This window comes from Pollachius pollachius (assembly GCF_949987615.1).
Source record: "Pollachius pollachius genome assembly, chromosome: 7".
Lineage (NCBI taxonomy): Eukaryota > Metazoa > Chordata > Actinopteri > Gadiformes > Gadidae > Pollachius > Pollachius pollachius.
In genome coordinates, this window is record NC_136940.1 from 25,570,420 (window position 1) to 25,592,919 (window position 22,500).

The 22,500-nt window shown below is 43.9% G+C and overlaps 2 protein-coding genes across 2 annotated transcripts in view; both read right to left on the minus strand.

Moving 5' to 3' along the window:
* The window catches only part of gpc1a (glypican 1a), a 26,934-nt gene extending 23,230 nt beyond the window's left edge, over window positions 1-3,704 (minus strand). Inside the window, exon 1 of the mRNA XM_079739242.1 lies at window positions 2,911-3,704. Coding sequence (XP_079595368.1) covers window positions 2,911-3,085 — 175 coding nt within the window. The 5' untranslated portion in view covers window positions 3,086-3,704. The remainder of the gene's footprint in view (window positions 1-2,910) is intronic.
* Window positions 3,705-6,032: 2,328 nt separating this feature from the next.
* LOC307077982 (glypican-5-like) overlaps window positions 6,033-22,500 on the minus strand; it is a gene marked incomplete at both ends in the record, with an annotated part of 32,450 nt that continues 15,982 nt past the window's right edge. Inside the window, 4 exons of the mRNA XM_079739504.1 lie at window positions 6,033-6,143; window positions 7,203-7,276; window positions 14,902-15,058; window positions 18,566-18,686. Of these exons, the coding sequence (XP_079595630.1) occupies window positions 6,033-6,143; window positions 7,203-7,276; window positions 14,902-15,058; window positions 18,566-18,686 (463 nt within the window). The remainder of the gene's footprint in view (window positions 6,144-7,202; window positions 7,277-14,901; window positions 15,059-18,565; window positions 18,687-22,500) is intronic.

A 22,500-nucleotide genomic window follows, 5' to 3' on the forward strand; every position in this document is an offset into this window, starting at 1 on the left:
GGTGTTGGCTTTCATTGAATCTTCAACACACCCTGACACACACACGCAAACAAACAAAGCACCCTGACAGACGCACACACACAAATACACACATGCTCATCCGCAGGTACTCATCCCCTCACTCTCTCTGTCACACACACACAGACACACACACACACACACACACACACACACACACACACGCACTATAAGGCCATCGGAGCAGGACGTGGCTGCTCCAGTTATTGTGGCCCTTGCAGGCACCGAGGCAGACGTGCAGACGACAGGGAAGCCCTGACAGCCCAGGGACAAAAGGCGTGAGGGGCAGGACAGAAGAATAGCCTCCCGCTGTTGGGGACTCACGACCTCCGCGCCTCCCGTTACACGGGGCTATAGAGCCCAGGGAAGCCTGACACCCAGAGCAACCTACAGAAACGGATCCGTTCACAGGCCCCCAGTTCGTTGGGGAGGGGCGGTTCCTTCTAAGATATACAAAAGGGAAGTCTTCTCTGGAATAGTGGACAAAAAACGTAGGTCACAATAAAGAAAAATAAAGATAAGTACGGTTTGTGTTTACACATAAACTTTATATAAAATAATACGATTTTTTTAATATCTTTTGTTAATTTCCCTATAGGAGATAAACCAAAAAGGCTGGTGCATCTTAAGTGTGTCTGGACTGCGACGTGCCAGACCACCGTTTCCTAACTAGGCCAGAGAGTCTGAAGGGGTGGGGCAGGGGGGGGCAGCAGTGACCAGTGTGTGTGGGGGTAGGGTGACTCATTCTATGTTGGTATGGTCGGTCTGTGTCTGGGTTGATCTCCATCACTCGGCCTCTCTCTGTCTCTCTGTCTCCCTCCCACTACAGAGAGATACTTCATTATTTGTAAATTGGTTTGCAGCATCATAATACCACAAAAAAACACAAATAGACAAGCTCACACACAAACTGTACTTCACACCTTGCAGTAACCAGGTGTAGACAAAAAGGAAGAAAAAAAGAACAAGCTAAGAACTGGGAAACTCCTCTCCAGACCGCCTCCAACCTTGTGACCAGAACGGAGGTGTTGAGTGGTCCAGGTGCATGGGGTTGGGTGGTGAGGGGTTCAGGTACATGGGGTTAGGTGGTGAGGGGTTCAGGTACATGGGGTTAGGTGGTGAGGGGTTCAGGTACATGGGGTTAGGAGCTAGTGATTTACCCATTTGAATACAGATTGGATTGTGTAATGGAAATAGAGGGGGGCGATACCATCGAACAATAACAGTTCAACTGAGAGGCCAGGGTTAGAGTAAGGAGCCTCTTTCTCTCTGTCAACCACTCCCTCACCTTCTCTGCTCAGACTAGTTCTGTCTCTTTCTCGTAACCCCTTCCTGTCTACCTTTGTCTCTTTCTTTCCACTCTTCTTGCTCACAAGGACCCACGAGACAGCAATTATTTACTCATCTGCCCTTGCAAGAGCGCTGTCACTAGGATAACACAAAATGACCTTCACGCCACCCACACAACACACGACTACACACACACACACACACATACACACACACACACACACACACACACACACACACACACACCTGAGCATGTATTATATCTCTTTCATCCTCTTCATGAAGGATTGATGCTTTCGTGAAAAAAAACTGAAAGAGAGAGGAGTTAATGTAGAATGTAAGAAGAAATGAACGACATAAACAACAATATAGTGAAAGAATGAAAGAAAGAATCAAAGTAATAGTGAGAGAACAAAATAGAAAAAAAGAGAGAAGGAACGAAGGAAAGACGCCAGCATCAAACCAGGACAGAATCTCCATATCTCCTATCCAGAGAACGATGCACCAATCTCTCTTAATTGGATGATTGAAATTGTATTAGCTGGCAAAACCAAAACAAGAAAAACGGTCAATTTGACAATTGGAATCCTTAAATGGCCTTTATGGATCACTTTGACTTGTCTTAGATTGAGAGCTGATTTCATCGCCTTCTCAAGAGAGAGAGAGGGACAGGAAGAACCGACATCAGTCGTGATGTCTGCTCTACTAAAAGCCTAATAAACCGGATTTTCACCACGTACTGCTGCCAGAAAGACTGAATAATACTTTCTGAGTATCAAAATACAGATAAATACACCTGAACGTCAATAATATTTTTTCATATTTATAGATTTTTTAATAAGGGTTATAATAACCATTAACTATTCGTAAGGCTATCGAGATAATTATGCTTCGCCCTGTGTGGTTATTATTTGTCTGTAAATAAAAGTGTCCTCCGCCCTTATCGCTCTATTGCATATGTATTAATGTCAGATTAACTGGCTGTTATCGAGGTGAGCATGCACACACAGTGAGCAAACACATATACACACACACACACGCACACACGCACGCACGCACGCACGCAAATTGACAGGGTACATAAACAATAGATACAGCGTTAAAGGGCCATTGTTGCAACATTACACCCCAGACACCAAAGAGTGGACAGCGAGATCAATGTCTCAAACCTAGTATTGTTTGGTACCACCCCAAACAATAATTAAAAATAAACAAGGCTTACCCTAGGACCGCTAATAAGGCTATTAACAGGACACGTGGTCGCATACTTGGACATGTGCCCGAGCAGACAATGAAGCGCTCTGAAGAACAGACTGCATTAAAGATCTTCAGCCTCGCCTCAAAAAAGTGTCGGAGGAGAACATACAGTGAATCTGGCGGACGGGCGAGTCTTAACCGGCCAGACCAGAACAATAGACTCGAATTCAAAACACCGTTTGTACAATGGATCTCATCCAGGCGCACACCTGCATGGGACCCAGCAGAGACGCTCACGGGTTAACGCCATACGGCTGTAGGAACGTTTGTTTTACTTGTGTTCTTCAAATAAACCATCCTAAAATGGGACAAAATAGGGTAAGGTGGCCTTTTCTGTACACTTACCGGACATTTCCTCCCGAGGTACCCCATTCAGGGTGAACCCTTTCCCCGTGTAGAACTGGCGGAGGTCGGAGCAGCTCCGGGCTTTGCCGTTCAGGCTCGTGCTGTTGGCGGCGCCGCTCCCCGGGACACCGGGACCCAGGCACACCCAGACAACCAAAGTCCACGAGAGAAACATTCTACCCCCAAATAGCTCGACAGTGGGGAATCGCCTTATCCTTATAGTGGCAGGTTGCGAATGAGTCACCTATTTGCTATTGTTTTAAACAATTATTCACAGTTGTGAAGCCTACTCTTGTGGTCAGATGCAACGCGACTAGGCGATCCCTTTCACTTCAATGGGGGAAAGCCCTCGAGTAGCAGCGCAACCCTTCCAATCATGGAAAAAGAAAGATCCAGGAGAAAGGTGAGGTTGCAGAAGGAGAAGTAACGGACGCGGCGGTCCGCTGTGCGTGCAGCCTGCAGCGGGAGGGGAGAGCGGCCACGTCCTTCCACGGTGGGCTGGAACACCCGCGCCTCTGGCGGTACCGTTCCTCTCCAGACACGGGAGATGTCTTGGTTGGAGGAGAGCAGGTGTAGCTCAGTCCAAGCTGTGATGGCTCCAATCGAGTGCTGCAATCCACCGGTTAGTCCTCATTATCACAGATCCAAAACAATGCTCAATATTCCAAAGAAATATTCACTGCAAAAGGAATGGAAATGAAAAGCGGTAGGCCTAATTGTAAGATAGTAATTTCCAATCGAAGAGGTGTGACTATAGGTTGCGAGGCGAATAGGTCTACACCGGCGACAACACCATCAGACCAAGGAATAAGAACATTGTGGTCGGTGCGCTGCTTAGGTTAAAAAAAAAGAAGCTCTCTCGCTTTCTTTCTGCTTCTCTGTTATCTCTCTCCCATCTCTAGCCCGTATCCCGTGCGAGTTTCGCCGATTAACTGCAAAACGACGCCACCTGTCTTCAGGTCCAAAAAGTAGACCAATTCAAATTTGAGATATTGATTTAGACGGAATAGGAAAATACTTCATTGTCTGCTTTCTCATGCAAAAGCCAGACATTTACATAGAGAGCGAGATTAGAACCCTTACTCAATTGTAATATGAGTGATGATTGGTACGAATAACAGGCCTATAGATTTCTTTGGCACCAGACCAATAGAGAAATTAGAGCTTTGTTACCAGTTTTTTTAGACAGATTACAAAGACTACAAAACCAAGCTCCACCCAAGAAGCATCCCAAAAATCAGTCCAGATTTTGCCTCCCACCTTAATGCGTTTAAAGTTGTTTCTGACACATCAGCAGGTAATGAGTTGTGCCCTCCTCCTTCTCCTCCTCACAAAGCCTCCATCTGCTGTTGCATGACAGGCCGCTGCCGGCAGACAAATACACCTTAGATCATTTGCCAGCTCCCCCCTCCCCGTTTTTCTTCACTTTCCCCCCATTTTTCACTCTTTTACACCCTTTCAACTCGGCATCTTCAACTCTCTGCTTTCTCATCCTTTTTTTGGCCAATCACTTTTTTATTTTTTTCCACTAGTGGTATGAGAGGTTTGGCTCAAGGCCCGATTGTTAATCTAATTAGTAGTGAGTAATTAAATATTGCTGAATTTGAATGACAGATTCTGTGTCCTGTTCTGTGTCTAGCTAAAAAAGTGATCTGAATCTGTTACTAGCTGAAAAAAATTATGATTTTGGGCTGGGCCCAAATAAAAGTATTTCTTGGAAACGTATTTCAGATGATTACATGAAAGTGCGCATTTGAATATCAAATAGGTCTAAGCATCAAATAACGCGAAAAGACCTTGAAGTAGTGCATGAAATAAGTGCATTAACAGATGTTCTCAATTGATAATTAAGTGAGCAGATAATCCCTGCTATACAAACCTCAACCAGTTCACACACACGTTTGTTTCAAATTTTGCCAATTAAAATGTATTTATTTTTTCAAATAAGTGCCATGTATTGGTTAGCCGCAGCTAGAATCTAGTAAGAGTTGCAGATCATTTACACCACATTTATTTGATCTCATTCACAACCATTGTTGTGAAAATAAGTTGATTCCCGTGAACTACCACATTATATATACTATGGACTAGAAATACAAATAAAATTAATTTGTGCTTCAAAAAACTCTCATAGAACAACCAACAGTCTGAAAACATTGTGACAAATGGACCTGTTTTAACTCTGCATTCCCGCTTATTCTGAATGACCGAACAGTAAAATATAAATTTCATAATGTTTTTTGTTTATTTGTTCAGAAACTGAAACCAGTATTTCAGGGTTAATCACATTCATAGAATGATGCTATATGGCATGAAGATTGAAAAATTGCGACTAGACAGTTCCAAGTGTGTGACTGAGAATAACCACAACAAACAATTGCTTGAATATAGAGTTGTACATATAAATATGTGTATTTACATTTGTCTTCAAAAAGTCAGTAGTGCTGTGCAAACTATTAAACAATGTTAAATAAACGTGTATATATACAAGAGGGTAAGTAGGCTAGGTAATAGGACATAAAGAAAACAGCCGTCCACAGCAGGAATCATTGCCAGCTTGTCCTCAGACGAGACAGCTTCTCCTCAGAGTGGACAGCTTGTCCTCTGACTGGACATCTGTTCCTCAGACGAGACATCTTGTCCTCAGACGAGACGTCTTGTCCTCAGAGTGGACAGCTTGTCCTCTGACTGGACATCTGTTCCTCAGACGAGACATCTTGTCCTCAGACGAGACATCTTGTCCTCAGACGAGACATCTTGTCCTCAGACGAGACGTCTTGTCCTCAGAGTGGACAGCTTGTCCTCAGAGTGGACAGCTTGTCCTCTGACGGGGCCGTCCGTGTATAAAGGGCAACTAAGACTCGATTGAGAGCAGGGTTCCCTATGGGCTACCAGAAACGTCCCGAACATGCCTGCAACACAAAATGGAGTCCGCTTCTGTCCATGTTCTCCTCTCTGCTGAACCTCTTCCTGCGTGCCTTCATCATGCGTGTCTTACTAATACCCGTCCCCTCAAACACAACCACAGACGCACACTTCTACTGAGGCGTTGTCACTGTCCCTTCCTCTTCTCCTTTCTTTATTCTTTTCTGCCAGTCTTCATTAAACGCTCATCGTCCCACTCAGAGTGGTTGCTGTAGCGATAGGAGCAGAGACAGGAAGAGCAGGGAGGTCAGGGTCAGAGGTGAAAGGTGAGCCGTGGAGATGGAGGAAGAATCCCCCAGAACGGCCACCTGGAGGGAGAGGAGAATCACCAAGGTAAATATATATTTACAATAGCACCGGACAACACACACCCACTCCACTGCCACTTCACCATCATGCCCTCTGGACGCAGGTACAGGTCCCTGTTGTGCCGGAGGGCTCGCTATGGCAAACGCAGCCGTAGCAGCCCTCCATCCAGTCCCACTTTGTCTGCATATCCTGTCTGCACGTTATCGTTGTTGTGTTTGTTGTCCATCTGTTTTTAACTGTTGGTGTGCGGCCCATGTACTTGTGACTTTTTCAAGTCACAAGTACATAAAGTCTAAAGTCTATATCAAAGAACCAACTGGAGAATCTTGGTGGATGTAGCTTTAAGAGGGTCGTTTTGGAGGTCTAGTGTGTAGAACATCTTCCCCTTTCCCATCCCTTTCTACTGTCGATGGTGACCTGTACTGGCCTGTATTCTATAAGGGGCCAGGAGGTCTTTCAATTATGCATAAAAGCAATATCCATTTTCTATCACACCAAGGTAAATTATTGGCGAATTGCAAATCAATCGGTTAAACCGGGTATCTTTGTCATCGTCACCGGAGACGCTGTAGATATCATAAGACATGGTGACAGTCTATTTACTCACACCCAGAGTTAAGCTGCTCGGACACTTATATATAGCGCTGCGGTGTGTGTGTGCATGTGTGCAGCACCGTCTGGCTGTGGGTTTCAACGTCTGCGTCCGAGAGAGGGTTAATCTTCAAGGACACTTATAGTGTGTGGCGCATTGGCCATTATAATGCTCCAAGGACTCAAAAAGAATCACAAATGGATGTAGCCATGGTGATAACTGAAAACAGGGGTTCTCTAGAGCCATTCGTCCGTTCCAGGCAGCAGTGCAGCATGGCAATTCTTATTTTTATTAATATTATTATTATACACTGATGAAATGTGCTGACGAATATTAAGTTCCATTTCTGCCAACTCCGTTTCTGCTTATTATGTCCCTAAATTCTTCACCTTTATAGGACTAAAAAGACGTTTGAATAGTAACGTCAAGTAAAGTCCAATCTGAAGGAGAAAGGGCGTTGACGTACCTGTGGAGGAGGGGGGCGGCGAGGGGAGGGGGGGGGGCGGAGAGAAGGCCAGGCCCCACCTGCCTCCTTCTCACCTGGAGGGGGGGGGAGAAGGAGATTAAAACAGGCAGTAACATGGACAGTGACCTAGGGAGAGAGCGAGACAGAGAGACAGAGAGACAGACAGAGAGAGAGAAAGAGAGAAAGAGAGAGAGAGAGAGAGACAGACAGAGAGAAAGAGAGAGAGAGAGAGAGAGACAGACAGAAAGAGAGAAAGAGAGAGAGAGAGAGAGACAGACAGAGAGAAAGAGAGAGAGAGAGAAAGAGAGAGAGGAATAAAGAAGGATAAAATAAATCCTCAGGAATGAGCCTGGAAGTTGCAACATCAAACTAAACCGAGGGAACAATGGAATGCACTAAAGAAGAGACCAAACGTGGGTCATAATCATCATTGGTTCAATGTTTCAGTTTGTTTTGACCACATCCACATTGGGACCAGTCATCATTATATGTTTGTTGTGTCTATGCCAGTTTTCATTTTGTCCCTTCATCCGATCCAGAACCTCTAAAGCTGAATAAGAAAAGAATCGAACTTGCATCTAAAACACAACTCAAAACCCAAAACAGCACATTGAAATCTGGAAACACACACACACACACACACACGCACACGCATGTAAAATCCTATTGGTGGTTTGTGAATGGCACCATGTTGATGTCTGTGTGACTGTATGTAGGACTTATAAATACATCTCATTTACAGAATACAGATTCTGCTTACACAGGACTCGCACACAGGAACACATGTCAATTGCTTGCTGTGTTTAATTGGCACACAGCTGCACGTAAACAGCTGCTTCGCTGCCTTCCAATTCTTGTGTGTGTGTGTGTGTGTGTGTGTGTGTGTGTGTGTGTGTGTGTGTGTTTTTAGGCGTGTGTGTTTGGTGTTGGCAGTCCTCCAAGCCTTGCTGAGGGGAAGTCAGGTATGAAAGAATTAGGAAGGAAGACAGGACTACGCACGCACACACACACACACACGAAGACAGGACTACGCACGCACGCACGCACACACACACACACACACACACACACACACACACACACACACACACACACACACACAACAACAGCAATCTCTCCCTCCTGTTCGCTCCTCTGGAGTTATCTTCTGTGAGGAGAATTCTCAGAGCAGCTGAACATAAAACATGACGGCATACCTAACACCTACATAAGGAGATCGGACTGTTTGATGGACTGGTCCTTATATACAGGACCAGGTGAGCCATGGATACAAAGTCATAACTCCAAACCTAACCCACAATAATGACAATGGTTAAAGAATGACATGGGAATAAGAACAGACATATTGACTGAGACTTACACACCTGTCTGCGCAGAAACATGATACTGCTGCATCTTACAGGAGCCATTGTCTCACAGTACAATAGACAAAGAGATTCTCTCTGCAGAGCCTGAATGAGCCCAGACGTTAACATGAGCATATAAACGCTCACTCTCTCTCGCACGCGCACACACACACCATATTGAATAAAATCATAAACATCATGTGCTATGATGACTAATATCAATACTTAAGATATTAGTCATCAGAGAGAGAGAGAGAGAGAGAGAGAGAGAGAGAGAGAGAGAGAGAGAACACAGTGATCCCATCATGGCTTTTATCAATTAACCATCTGTCCAAGTGCCTAATGATCTTTTAGCCCCGAGCAACTTGGAAGTGTCCGTCTGTGTTTCAGTTGCTCAAGCCAGGGGGCTCTCATTGGAGAAAAGAGTGGTGGATTAATACGGCAGAACAGAATTACTCTTGCATTCCGCGTGCAAAAGTCCAATATCTAATGAAGTATGTCATAGAGCAAATGATCTTAGCCTAACTAACGAAGTAGACCAAGTAGGCGTGCGTGCGTGCGCGCGTTGGTGCGTGCGTGTACGTGTGTGTGTTAGTTACCACAGGCTTTGAGGTGTCGCCTCCTACATTCCCTTCAGTGTGTTTGTCTTGTAGCAACAACAAGGAACATGTCATCCATGACAGATTGATACGTACATACATGCATTCAAACGCAACCTTGGTACCTCACACACGCACAAACAGACGCACCCCTGCATACAAAAACACACACTTGTCATGGCAGGGCGTGGGCATGACAGATTCACTGGACAGGCGTGAGGGGGATTCTAACCTTTCTCTCAATGACTAGTGTGTGTGTGTGTGTTTATGATACCAATGCTGTGTTTGTTTGCATGTATGTGTGAGTCAATCTGTCATTAATTGCATGATCTTTGTTGTCGTATGCGACAAACGTGCTGAAGATGAGAACATTAGTGGGTGAGGATTGGCGAGGGACATATGCAGGGTGCGATCGCCAAAAGGACAGACCTTTATAGTTCCAGTGTTCAGGTCATTCCTATTTACACTCCACCATACACCCACTAGCCTGTGGGACAGAGCCCCCCCCCCCCCAGGTTACTGGTAATGCTAGATACCGGCTCTCTACAGTGATGTCATCTGGCATCACCCATGGTCCCGGACATGAAAGGATGTGAGGGATGTAACCACAGTGAACTGCTGAGTCTATCAGATAGAGCCCCTCCCCATGACATTGAAAGGGCTCCCAATGACTTTTGGCATTATAACATACCAATTTACATTGCTGCATACAAATGTACCATTAGCATCTGGGCATTGTGAATGAGCTTTCTCACCCGAGGTTCAGGACGTCAGGTGGGACACGCAGGGACCACAAGATGAAACGGGTACCAGACGGATGTGAGAGGGTCATTAGTCAGCTGTCGGCGTGTCGCCCCCCCAGGAGTGAGAGCCCCTGCTGGGGAATGGGAGAGGGGTGCGGTTCGGTGCACAACGAGACAGTGTCCCAGCGTGATGAGTAGGGGGGCCTCGGTTGTTTGGCCGTAAACACGCTGCGTGTCAGCTTGGTTTTATGAAAAAGTCAGACTTGTGCAAACTAGAAAGGGAATTCACCTCATTTCACAGAGCACCTGTCATTTACCCTGGGTCACCAGTGTGCGTGTGTGTGTGTGTGTGTGTGTGTGTGTGTGTGTGTGTGTGTGTGTGTGTGTGTGTGTGTGTGTGTGTGTGTGTGTGTGCGTGTGTTAGAGTGCATCTGTGCACATTTATCTGTCTGTAGACCTGGTACAAATCGAGGCAGAAGGAATGTCAGCTATGCTTTGATGGGCTCAGTAAAATGAGAGAACTTAACCCTCAAGGTGTGTGTGTGTGTGTGTGTGTGTGTGTGTGTGTGTGTGTGTGTGTGTGTGTGTGCGCGTGTGGTATAAAATTATGTTTTAATGGTGTTTCATATCAGAGGCCTGGGCTGCAGTGGGCGGAGGTGTCATTATGCCCATCTTTGATGCTCACAAACACAAACACGCATGCAAATGATTCAGAGTGACCTTGAAAGCTTCTGTGAGTATGCGTGTGTTCCCTTAAATGTACCCTGGCCTTCCCAGCTGAATCAGTAATGAGGATTTCAATTCTCTAGAGGCAACAACACACACACACACACACACACACACACACACACACACACACACAAATACTTAAGCACACGCTCATGTATGTTTCTAATACTTCTTTAACAGATTCAAACAGACAAAAGAAAGAAATAAAGAAACCTTGCGCTAGAGGTTACCAGCTGTGTGTCTGTCTGTTGCTTCCAAACTTTTTGTTTTTTACGTCAACAAAGTCAACCATAGACCTTCCTGTACAGCTGTCATGCTGGCACAAATCAGATCTATTTACACTTGGTGTTTCAAGTTAATGTAAATCCATGGGAATTCCCAACATGGTTCCTGTCCCAAAACTCCAGTCTAGTACAATACATCCAGTGAATGAAGGGAAATGTGTGGTCTCTTACCCGTGTCCTGTGTGTTTGCAGGACAAGTGTTGCTGATAACCTTCAGAAACACACAACCCCAGTGCAATGCTTCAAAGGAAGAAAAACAGGCCTTTCAAATAATACATTACAGATTTGCTATTTTCCCTGTCTGAAGACACAGAATGCCTGAAAGAATTCCCGATAGATAATACAGGCTGTTCTGCAGAGTAGATGATCAGATGGTCAGTGATCTAATATCCTCCCTTGAGTTTGCTGTAAGGATTTTAGTACACATCTCACAGTAACTCAGGTAGTTACTGTCAGAAGCCTCTCCAGATTCCATATTCCATCACAACTCCAGCAGGATTATAGCAGGACACCATCACAAGTATTCTCAGTGTCCGGAGACACTAAGGTTAATGGATAAAAAAAGCAAAACATGATTGGTTAACAGCCAATCGGCATTCCTCTGCCGATTGGCTGTTGGCTGTGTGTGTGTGTGTGTGTGTGTGTGTGTCTCTGTGTGTGTGTGTGTGTGTGTGTGTGTGTGTGTGTGTGTGTGTGTGTGTGTGTGTGTGTGTGGGGGGGGGGGGTGTAAACAAAGCAAGGTCGAGCGTGGCTATGGGCTGACCTCCAGAAATGCTCTTCTTACTCATTAATATGAAATCCAGCGAGGTTGGCAAACAGACTGAAGAGAGACAGGTGACGAGAAGGACATGCAAAGGCAGAGGACACTGTGTGTGTGTGTGTGTGTGTGTGTGTGTGTGTGTGTGTGTGTGTGTGTGTGTGTGTGTGTGTGTGTGTGAGAGAGAGAGAAAGTGTAGATGAATAGCAAGCAAGTGTAGCGCCTCATTTCTTGTATTTGTCTATTCACAAGAAATTCCATGCACAGATCAAATCTTTGTATGTATTTTCACCATGATTAGCCCTTAGACCAAACAAAGCCAAAGAAAGAAACAGAAAGGGAGGTAAAGAGAGATGGATGGAGACAGAGAGAGAGCGAGAGCATGAAAGAGCATGTGTAATTCTTTAATGAGCACCATCACTTCCCCAGGGATCTAGCGTTCTATCTCTACTGCCTATTAACCATCGCCACATGCTGGAAATAGACCACGTTCTTCCACACCCGTTCTTCCAAGTACAAACACACACGTGTGTCTGAGAAGGCACGCAAAGATACACACACACACAAATACACACACACACACACGTGTCTGAGAAGGGACCCAAAGATACAAAACACCCAAACACACACACACGGATACCATTAAATATACCATTAAATCATTTGTGCACACATGCACGGGTGACGGCAGTAAAACGCACCAATAGCAATGTGGGTTTGATTCGGTCTGTTTGTTATTGGGTCTCTCAAGAAGGAGAAGTCTCTCTCTGAAAAATCAAGAGCGCTGATTGGGTACAGGAAGAAAATGGTGACAACCTGACTGAAGGTTTAAGAGAGGTGTGCTGGCAAGAGTTTGTTGTGTGGGTTATGAAAGTGTAGCCCGTTGATATCTGAAAGATCTTTAGTGAAGGGGGATTGAGATTGTATTTGACCATAGCGGAAAAAGGAGAATTCAAAGCCAGACCATGGCTTGAGACTGAGACACAATGACAAACTGAGCGTGTCAAAATGGTAAAGAATAAAGTTATATTTATCGGTAAGGGTATAAAAAAAAGGGTAATTATTTTCATAATGTTGACAGATACCTATAATAAAAACTTGACACAGTGGCAGAAACCAGCACTTTCAGGGGATGTACATTTATGAGGCACTATTGTCCCATAAACTGTGACATCACAGCCCGTTCTGCTGTCAACAGTCTCACTGAATCACAAGATGTCAACAGTCTCACTGAATCACAAGATGTCAACAGTCTCACTGAATCACAAGACGTCAACAGTCTCACTGAATCACAAGATGTCAACAGTCTCACTGAATCACAAGATCCTTGTTGCATTATTGACTTAGACCCAAGATGATATGAAATAGATAGATGAAATAGCTAGGGTCAAAGTTGAAACATCCAGAAATGATCCTTTGAGTTAGAGTTTTTAGTGGACTCGCACAACAGGACTGATGCGAGTCTGAGCCAAACACAATCAGAATTATGCAAGGGGACCAAATCAAATCAGACAGCGTTGTGCAAAAGAATAATGGAAACAAGGGTCAAGAAGTCTACAGGAACGGATTTGCAGAGACCATTGTGTAAGCCTTCACTTTGGATCGTACGTGACTGCTACACAAAAGCACGCCCCCGTGGATTGATTTTGTTGACCAGTACATTGCTTCCCATTGCCGGTGGACTCTGATACCGTCAACATATGACCCTGCTCTCCAGCTGCCCCGTGATAAGGGCTGGGTTCTAGTGGTGATGTAATACACAGGGGGGGGGGGAGATAACCAGAGCACAGTGTGTGGGATCATGCTGCTGGCTCTCCAAATCACCCCACCTGCCTCACTGACCCCCCTCCACGTTTCACAGACACCGCAATATCTGTTTCCACCCTGTCATCACATAGGGTCCTCTGGGATGGCAGACCACACGGTAACCATGGTTACTGGGATGGAGAGGCCCCTTGCCAAAGGTACACACACGTACACGCACGCCCGCTGATCCATGCCGAGGATTGCACACACACACACACACACAAAAAAAAACATGTTTTTCTGCACTAACCCCATTTAGAAAATGCTTAAAAATCGTTGACTTGTCTTTTTGCATTTTAAGTCCAACTCAAGTTGCCGACCTCAGTGCAAATGGTGCATTCTTGAGGATGAATCAGAATGGAACAAACACATTAATATAAAGCCAACTGACGTAGACATGAATCAGGGTTTCATGTTTTGAAAGTGATGCCAAGCAACGGCCTTGATCTCCATTATTCATCATTACACGACCACGGAGCAGAAGGGAGGTGAGGAGGAGAGAGGGGACGCCAAGAAGAGCTGATTACATTTACATTATCGACGCTCAGACGCCGAGGGGGGTTGAGGGGGGCACATAGCGCTGGGGGGGCAGCACAGAAAATCAATCGGCTTCATCTCGCTGAATTCCATAGGAGAGAGAGATTAAGGACCGATGGAAGCTCTCCTCACCTGACCATCTCTCACAAATACACCTGTAGTGTGAATGTAAAAATGTATTGTATGTATGTATGTATGTATGTATTGTATGTATGTGTATATATATGTATGTATATATATATATAAAGTGTTTTCAACCACTGATTGATTAGACACAATTTGGAAGAAGAACTGCACTCAAACAGAATTGTTTTCCAATGAATTCAAATGTATTAAGATCATAGAAATCCTTTTTGGGTTTTTTTACGACCCCAAAGCGTAAAGGCCTTGGTATTCAATCATATCTTATCATGACGTTAATTATAGCCACATTAATGATCTCCTGATGCTGCTGTGGGGCGGTGGGGTGGAGGGTTAGTACGTCATCCATGTATGTTTCCTAACACCCCAGCCCACGCCCAGGGATGAATCAATCAGGAGACCAATTAATAATTCTAGTTCATCTCCCTGACTCATTCGACTCTTCCTCTCTCTCTCTCTCTGCTGTGTGACCCCGGCTGTTATGACACACATCATCCAGGGTGATACAACTCTGCTGAGAGAAGCATAAATTACAAAACAGAGTTAGAGAGAGAGAGAGAGAGAGAGAGAGAGAGAGAGAGAGAGAGAGAGAGAGAGAGAGAGAGAGAGAGAGAGAGAGAGAGAGAGAGAGAGAGAGAGAGAGATGAACAGATGAACCCGTCCTCCCTGGGGTTATTTTTCCACCACTGGTAGGGAAAGGGGGTCTGTGTGTGTGTGTGTGTGCACGTGCGTGCGTGCGCGTGACTGAGTGACTTGCCATTGTCCTGTGCAGATCCTTCGCAGCCGTCCTCATCGTCACAGTCGTCCCCGCTGCCTGTCTCTCTCTGCCCGCTCCCATCCTCCTCCTCCTCCTCCTCCTCTTCCTCCTGCTGGCCTCTGCCCCTGCTGGCCCAGCCCAGCTGCCCCAGCAGGTCCTAGGCAACACACACACACACACACACACACAGATACACACACACACACGCGCACAGATACACACACACGCACACACACACACAGATACACACACACATACACAGATACACGTATGCACACACACACACACACATATAGATACACACACACACACACACACAGATACACACACACATACACAGATACACGTATGCACACACACACACACACACATATAGATACACACACACACACAGATACACACACACGTACACAGATACACACACACATACGCAAATACACACACACATACACGCACACACACACACACACAGATACAGAATCACACACACACAAACACAGAGATACACACACACACGCACTATAAAATATATATAACATATATATAAAAATTACTATAAAAAACAACAAGCAATACCACTCACATTGCCGGCAATATAACAACTATTTGAACCATGGGCTTTAATGCCTCTATTACAATCATTTACAGAAGCTTGGCCTGCAGAGTGTTGTAGAGAGCTGTAGTGTATTCCCAAGGAAAATAGGACACTCAGGGCAATCTGCTTTGCATATTTGTTCATGATGCAACCGTGCACGCATAAATGAAATATGTGTGTGCTCCTCAGTCACTAGCAACAAAACACATCAATACACAAACACCAGCAGACAGAGGTCAGAGAGGAGATGCCAGGGTAATTGGGGCCATCTTGTCTTTCTGAACTCAAACACTAAGGTGGTCTGATACGTCCTGCCATGGATAATGTGGCACACTCTGCAGAGTCTAATGTTGATGTTGTTGAACACCTGTTCTGAACTATTTAATTTTTAAAAGACAATGTCACAGTAATGTTTTATTTCAATCAGGACTAGCTATCGACAGTGCAGTTTATCGAATGTTAATAATGAACAATGACCGAGGATTCTGTTCCAATAAGAAAAAGTGCTTGTGAGAAATGTAATTTGAAGGCCAATGTGTGACCCAGGTATTCTGGGAGATCCGATAGCTACAGCGAATCCAGCAGCAATAGACAAACACTAGCTTACTTACTGTACATGAGCTACAGAAGTCTGAAACATGCATCGCTAACATACACAACATGCATGACTAAACATAACAAACTAAAATAACTATACAGAACATGTTAAACACGCCAACCTAACTATACACAACACACTTAAGACGTAGGCCAACCAGACCTTCCTTCTGAATTATTTTACATTCAATTGGTAAATTCTCCTATTTTAGACCATTTGGGGCATTGCTTGTTGCTATTGGAGACGGGGATACGATGGTGTGATGTATTCAGTTGATAAAGCAGAGCCTTCTGTCGGGGGGGGGGGGGGGGGGGGGGCAGGGCAGTATAATAACACGCTGGAGGAGGAACACGGGCGTGTCAGGTGGGGGTGAAGCCCAGAACAGAGGCAGAGCCCAGAGGAGAGTTCTCTGACAGCGCGGGGGGGGAATAACCCCAGGGAGGATGGATTCATCTGTTCTCTCTCTCTCTCTCTCTAACTCTGTTTTGTAATTTATGCTTCTGTCAGCAGAGTTGTATCACCCTGGATGATGTGTGTCATAACAGCAGGGGTCACACAGCAGAGAGAGAGAGAGGAAGAGTCGAATGAGTCAGGGAGATGAACTAGAATTATTAAGTGGTCTAATGTAGCCGGCTGGTTGTTGTGGAAAAACCCAGCGGCATCTAGACCTTCAGTGCACCATCCACCTTTCCCCTCAATATCTTACTAAATATGCCAACTGGTGAATGGCCCATATGAAAGGGTGAGCTGTAGACTGCACCCTGTTCATCACCTTAAGAGCAGAGAGCCTCCCCTGCTTTAAACCTTCGCTCTAACAAAACAATAACAGAATACGTAGTTTGATGACGTCGGACTCTGAAGTAGCGTGGGATCATGGGAGTTGTTGTCTTCGCAACCATTGCCGGGCAGAAATCTTGTGTACAGACAATTTAATGTATAAATTTGAATTAACCCCCACCACAAATTTCAGGTTGATTTGCTTATCAAGTCATGAAAGGGGACTTCAACCAACAGCCAGATGAGATACAAAATGAGGCATGCCAGCCTATGTACATGCTGGTACAACCACACGCACGCACGCACGCACGCACACACACACACACACACACACACACACACACACACACACACACACACACACACACACACACACACACACACACACACACACACACACACACACACACACACACACAGAGATGATGCATCCATGATACTGAGTGATCAGATCGGGTTGGGTCTCTCTCTCTGTTTAACCATAGCTTGAGCTGCTGCTGTGGATTCCTGTGGTTAGCCTTAGGAGCACCTTGTCAGCAGTATGAACAGTGTCAGTAAGAGATGACAGCGAGCACTAAATGAATGCCAACAGGTGGGAACACATTCACGCTAACCTCGAACCTCTAAGGAAAGGATAAAGGCCCACAAGATGCCAGCAGGGTGTGGTCACACGGAGAAGCTCACAGCTGTAAACCGTACTGAATCAATCGTTGTGCTGGGGACGGGAGAGAGGAATGCTTTGGGGTGGGATCTAGTGATAAAATGAATTAGCTGCTAAGACAGCCCTTTACTGGGCCTTTCATACCCGTCACCGACACATGGCTTCGGGTACTGTGATAAATCTCCAATAAAAAACAGATTATCCATGGAGGTCATGGAGATCTGTGCTGAAGATGTGGAACAGTACATGGGTGTGGAGTAGCTTAAGGTCCTTGACTCAGGGCTGGTAAATACATAAATAAGGACCCTGGTGACTAAATGCGTAGGAATGAGCCCATGCTTTGCTATCCTATGCTATTTAATGTGACTTTGTGCAACATACACAGAAATTTAAGTGCTGCGCGATCCCCTAACCCCAACAGCCACAGCTGTGTAGGGTGCTGTACAGAGTACTAGAAACACATTTTTGGAGTTTGCCTTTTATAAGAAGGCATGTGCAATTTAAGGCATCACATCAAAGTCAGGTGTAAACCTGTATGTGCAAAAACTAAAAGAAAAAAAGGGCAAGTGGCAGGACAACAAAGGAGAGACTTGATTGGTGGGAAGAACAACAATAACCTTTGTGCTGCTCTGAATTTACCTGAATTGGGTTACGATTTCTTTCAATGCGTTACAGACTCAATAATGTTTCTTCCATAGAGTAGTTCTCAGGCCTCAACATTGTGATTTTGTTTGTTGGCTCGACCTCAGATGATTCAGTGTGCCCTCACAAAACATGAAATAAATGTACTTTATTACCCAGAGTTCCCCATGGTTCAACTCTGTAAACTCCTGAGTGTTACGTCAAGCAGTGCAGCATTGCCCGATCCATTCCCCTTTCCTGCTCTGTACTATTGTCGTTCCCCGTTATATTATTAACGCCCTTCCATCTACAGCCAGAGGCCCAAAAACGGTCTCTATTGACACTGGATTGAATGTTGTATTCTGAGGAGAGTGGTATACCCTGTATAAACTCTGAAAGGGGGACTCCTAACCTTTATCAGCTGCTCCAGCCTCTTTTTCGCCCCCCGCAGGCCAGCGTCAGTATTGCGTACAGACATCTCCGGGTTCTCTCTCTGGGCTTTGAGACTGCCGTCAACCACAGGACCTGTATAGCTGCAATAAAACAAAACATGGAATGAGATATAGACTTCAAATATGAGTTGAAAAATCATACACAAATCCAAAGAGTATTACTGCTGAGCTGAGTCGGTCATGACTTGTTATGGCCAAAGCGTCAACTGCATTTTCCCTGCGGCCCTGCTCACAAAATTTTGCGAAAATGTTTTACTTGGGAAAATAATGTTGCACTAAACACTGATTGAAAATCATAGATGATACCTTGGTATTAATACCGTACACCTCATTATTTTCATTCGACATGTCAACTTTGATTATCTGTATTACATCATCTGGTGAGTTTGAAAGCTATGATTGCTTCACTGTAAAACCTGATAAGTTCAGAGTACTCAAAACTTTTGTTGTAACCGATTACCTAAGAAAATTTAAGTACATGTAATATATTTTTTAATTACACTTTAATTTAAAACTATATTTCAACTGGACTCAAAATGTATGAAAGAATAACAAAATAGTAAGTTGTATTTACTCATATTATATATATACAAATATCTTTTAACCTCTACTTACTAAATTTAATTCAATCACACTTGGTGAAGCTAAGTTCAACAAACTTACTCTAACTAATACATTTAACTTTACACAACTTAAAACTACTCAAAAGATTTAAGATTAGTGATTTGATATAATTAATAGATTTAAACTAAATTCTCAAAAAAATATACAACCTCCACTGATACAAAATATTTATTAAGTTTTAAACAATGACATGAAGACAAAGGGCCGCTTTTTAACAACATTAAACTGAACATGTTGGTTGGTAGAAAATTTAACTGAAAAATTCAGACAATCAAATAACTCAGCCATCCTAAATATAGCAGAATTAAATCTTTGCAACTGAGACATTAGTGGTCAAGCAGGGGACCTAAATTCTGAAAATCTAAATGAAAAATAAATTGAGAAATAAAAAAATCTCAATAACTTGTTCGACACATCAAACTACCTACTTTTAAATAAATTCACCTGAAAATGTTTACAGGCATTTGAAAACACTGTCTGCTTCCTGTAACAAGCAGGGCAATGTTGACATTTATATGTGTGCTGCTCCTTTGAACCAAAACAAGCCTTCTGTAGAAGCACAGGAATGTATGGAACCTTGAAGCTTTCTGCTTAGTTTAACAAATCATTTTTCAAATTTAGATTCGATGGTTTGTTATCATCTAGACACATCAGTATTTTCTGAATGAACGTGAATGTTTGGATGAGTTTTTTTTGGATATTCACAGCATAGATAAGTCCAAACAACAATATAAATACATCAGCCAACCTTGGAAGATCCCTCAAAACAACCTCCCCCTCAACTACAACGAAGACCTTCTCGGTACTGAAGGGGTCCGCCCCAGTTGTGAGGAGGGCAACAGAAGTATCGCTGAGATCAGGCTCCTCTTCTTGCTGCAAAACATAATCAATGCAATTATCAGGTGTTCTAGAAGCAAGTTATTAACTATATACTCATTGGTGCTCCCATCAATTGATTTGATTTGGTGTGAACTGCCAAATTCCCTGATGTAAGTTCATAGGATCGCAGGTGTTCAATGTACAGTGATGTATGTTCTCGGCAAAGGAAAACAATTTCATTGTTAACAAGGAGAATCTGTTCAATTCTGCAAAACTGAGGCAGTCCTCCCTTGTGTACAACAGACACAAACATTCCTACATCATAATCATTCCCATCAATATTGACCCTTAATGTTCTGTAAATCATGTTGCTGCCTGTTTTTTGTGCTACGTATTCCTTTGCAATATCAGGAAGCATGGAAACCATCACAGAGGAAACATTACACGTCTGCTGGTGAGGTTTAAAGAATGAACGGGAACACAGGTAGTACGCCATCATAAACTTTTGTCTGTTTGCTAATGTTTTCAGCACATTCTTAAAGTTTTGTGTGTCATGAACTACACGCTTGAAAAAGCGATGCTTGCCCTCAAATCAAATCTTCCACAGGTGGATAAGTGGCCCAAAGCAGCGTATGAGATTGGGATAATGTTCAACGTAGTGGTGTTTGGGGTGGAGTGAGAAACTAGGAAAAACTTCCCTCAACATTTGTCTATGGTCTTTGTCTGTAAAAACTGGATAGCTTTCTCTGTAAAATATGGGGACAGCATCACCTCAACTACCTCTTTCAGATCCATGAGTACGGTCCATGCTCCAACACCCTCAGGAATTCTATCACCAATAATCAAAGGGAGCAGTCTAAGCAATGTAGCATTTTCATGACCATTGCCACCAACTGTGTTCTTTCCAGCAAATGTTTTTGGGATAGGGTGGGGTTTGTCAACTTTGTCTGCATGCTGGTATGGAAATGACACAATTCTTTCATTTAAATACTCAAGAGTAAAATATTTGGAAAGGATCACCTCCTTAACACACAGGGCCAGCTCTACAGGCACTATGCCCTCAAAAAGATCATGAAGGGCATCCAGTGGGAAACCAGTGATGGTACGAAAATACTCTAACCTCTGGTTAAGTACACCATCTTTTTCAAGAGTTCTCCTAACAGAGGACAAGGTATTCTTTCATAGCCAAATCTCTCAATGTCAGAAACTTTACACAATGCAGCTAGCATGCAAGTTTGACCTGTATTTGCTAGGAAGATCAGCAAATACCCAGTAAACTGCACTCAGCTTATGAATTTTTCTTGACGTGCCAAGTGGATTGCATATTTCAAGATCATCGGTGTACAAAAGAGGCAGCGTCAGCTCCTCTGAGGACAGTAGTTCATTACTTTTTAAAGATGATCCATCTTGATGGCTCATGTAATGGCCTTGTTGTGCAGTTTTTGTTTCTTTAATTTTCTCCAGAATGTCTGTGTGTCTGAACATTTCCTTGATCATCTCAAGAATGGAAATATGCACGGTTGTGTGTGGTGGCTCTAGCTCATACTGTACAGGCCTTACCACAGGGAAATTCTTTTCAACAAGAGTTTTCCGTCTCTTAGTCTTTGATAATCCCTCACCTTTAGCCGTTGCACTAGCAAAAGTATTGTCGTCCATAACAGCACTAACTATCTCATCTAGAGATGTTTCAGTAACAACAAGGGCATGGCTCTGTAAGACCTCTCGTATGGTTTTCTTAACGAGTGGCTGGGACAAGGAAAATATTGGATTCAAATGCTCTACAATTTCCTGAATTGCCATGTTGGATATGTGAAGAACAGTTTGCATCTTTAGAAATAATGATGCTAAATGAAGGTGCAACTGGGCTCTCAGATCCTCTGCGTCACAGTTACTCTCAACCTGAGCATGGTCACCTAAGTTCTCCCATTGAGCAGGCCCTTCATCCACAGAGTCAGCAGAGGATGTTACCAGAGTACTATCATTATTTACTGACACCACATTGTCATCAAAATCTGAACTACCTCCATGGACTCTGCTTTTGTGTGCGTTAAAAGGATGAATATACATTTGTGCGGTAGTTACAGTTTTTGAACGGGCATGCTACCATCTCATGCTTTCTTAAATGGCTTCTCAAATGTCCAAAGAGTGTTGCCTCAGAAAAGGGGTGCTTGAAGTTGCACATGTGGCATGGAAATATGCCTGTGCATCTACTGCTCTATCTGATCTGGTTGCATCTCTGTGAGATCCTGATACATGAGCTTTCAGTGCATCAAATGAATGAAAAGTACAAATACAATTTTCATAGAGACACGGCAAAGGACTCATTCTGGAATAATGACTATGCAGCAAACGATAGTTGGTAAATAATTTTGACTTTGAGTTTCTAAGGATTCTGAACACAATTTGCACTTCCACTCCATTGAATCAGCTTGCATTTTAGGCCTAACACATT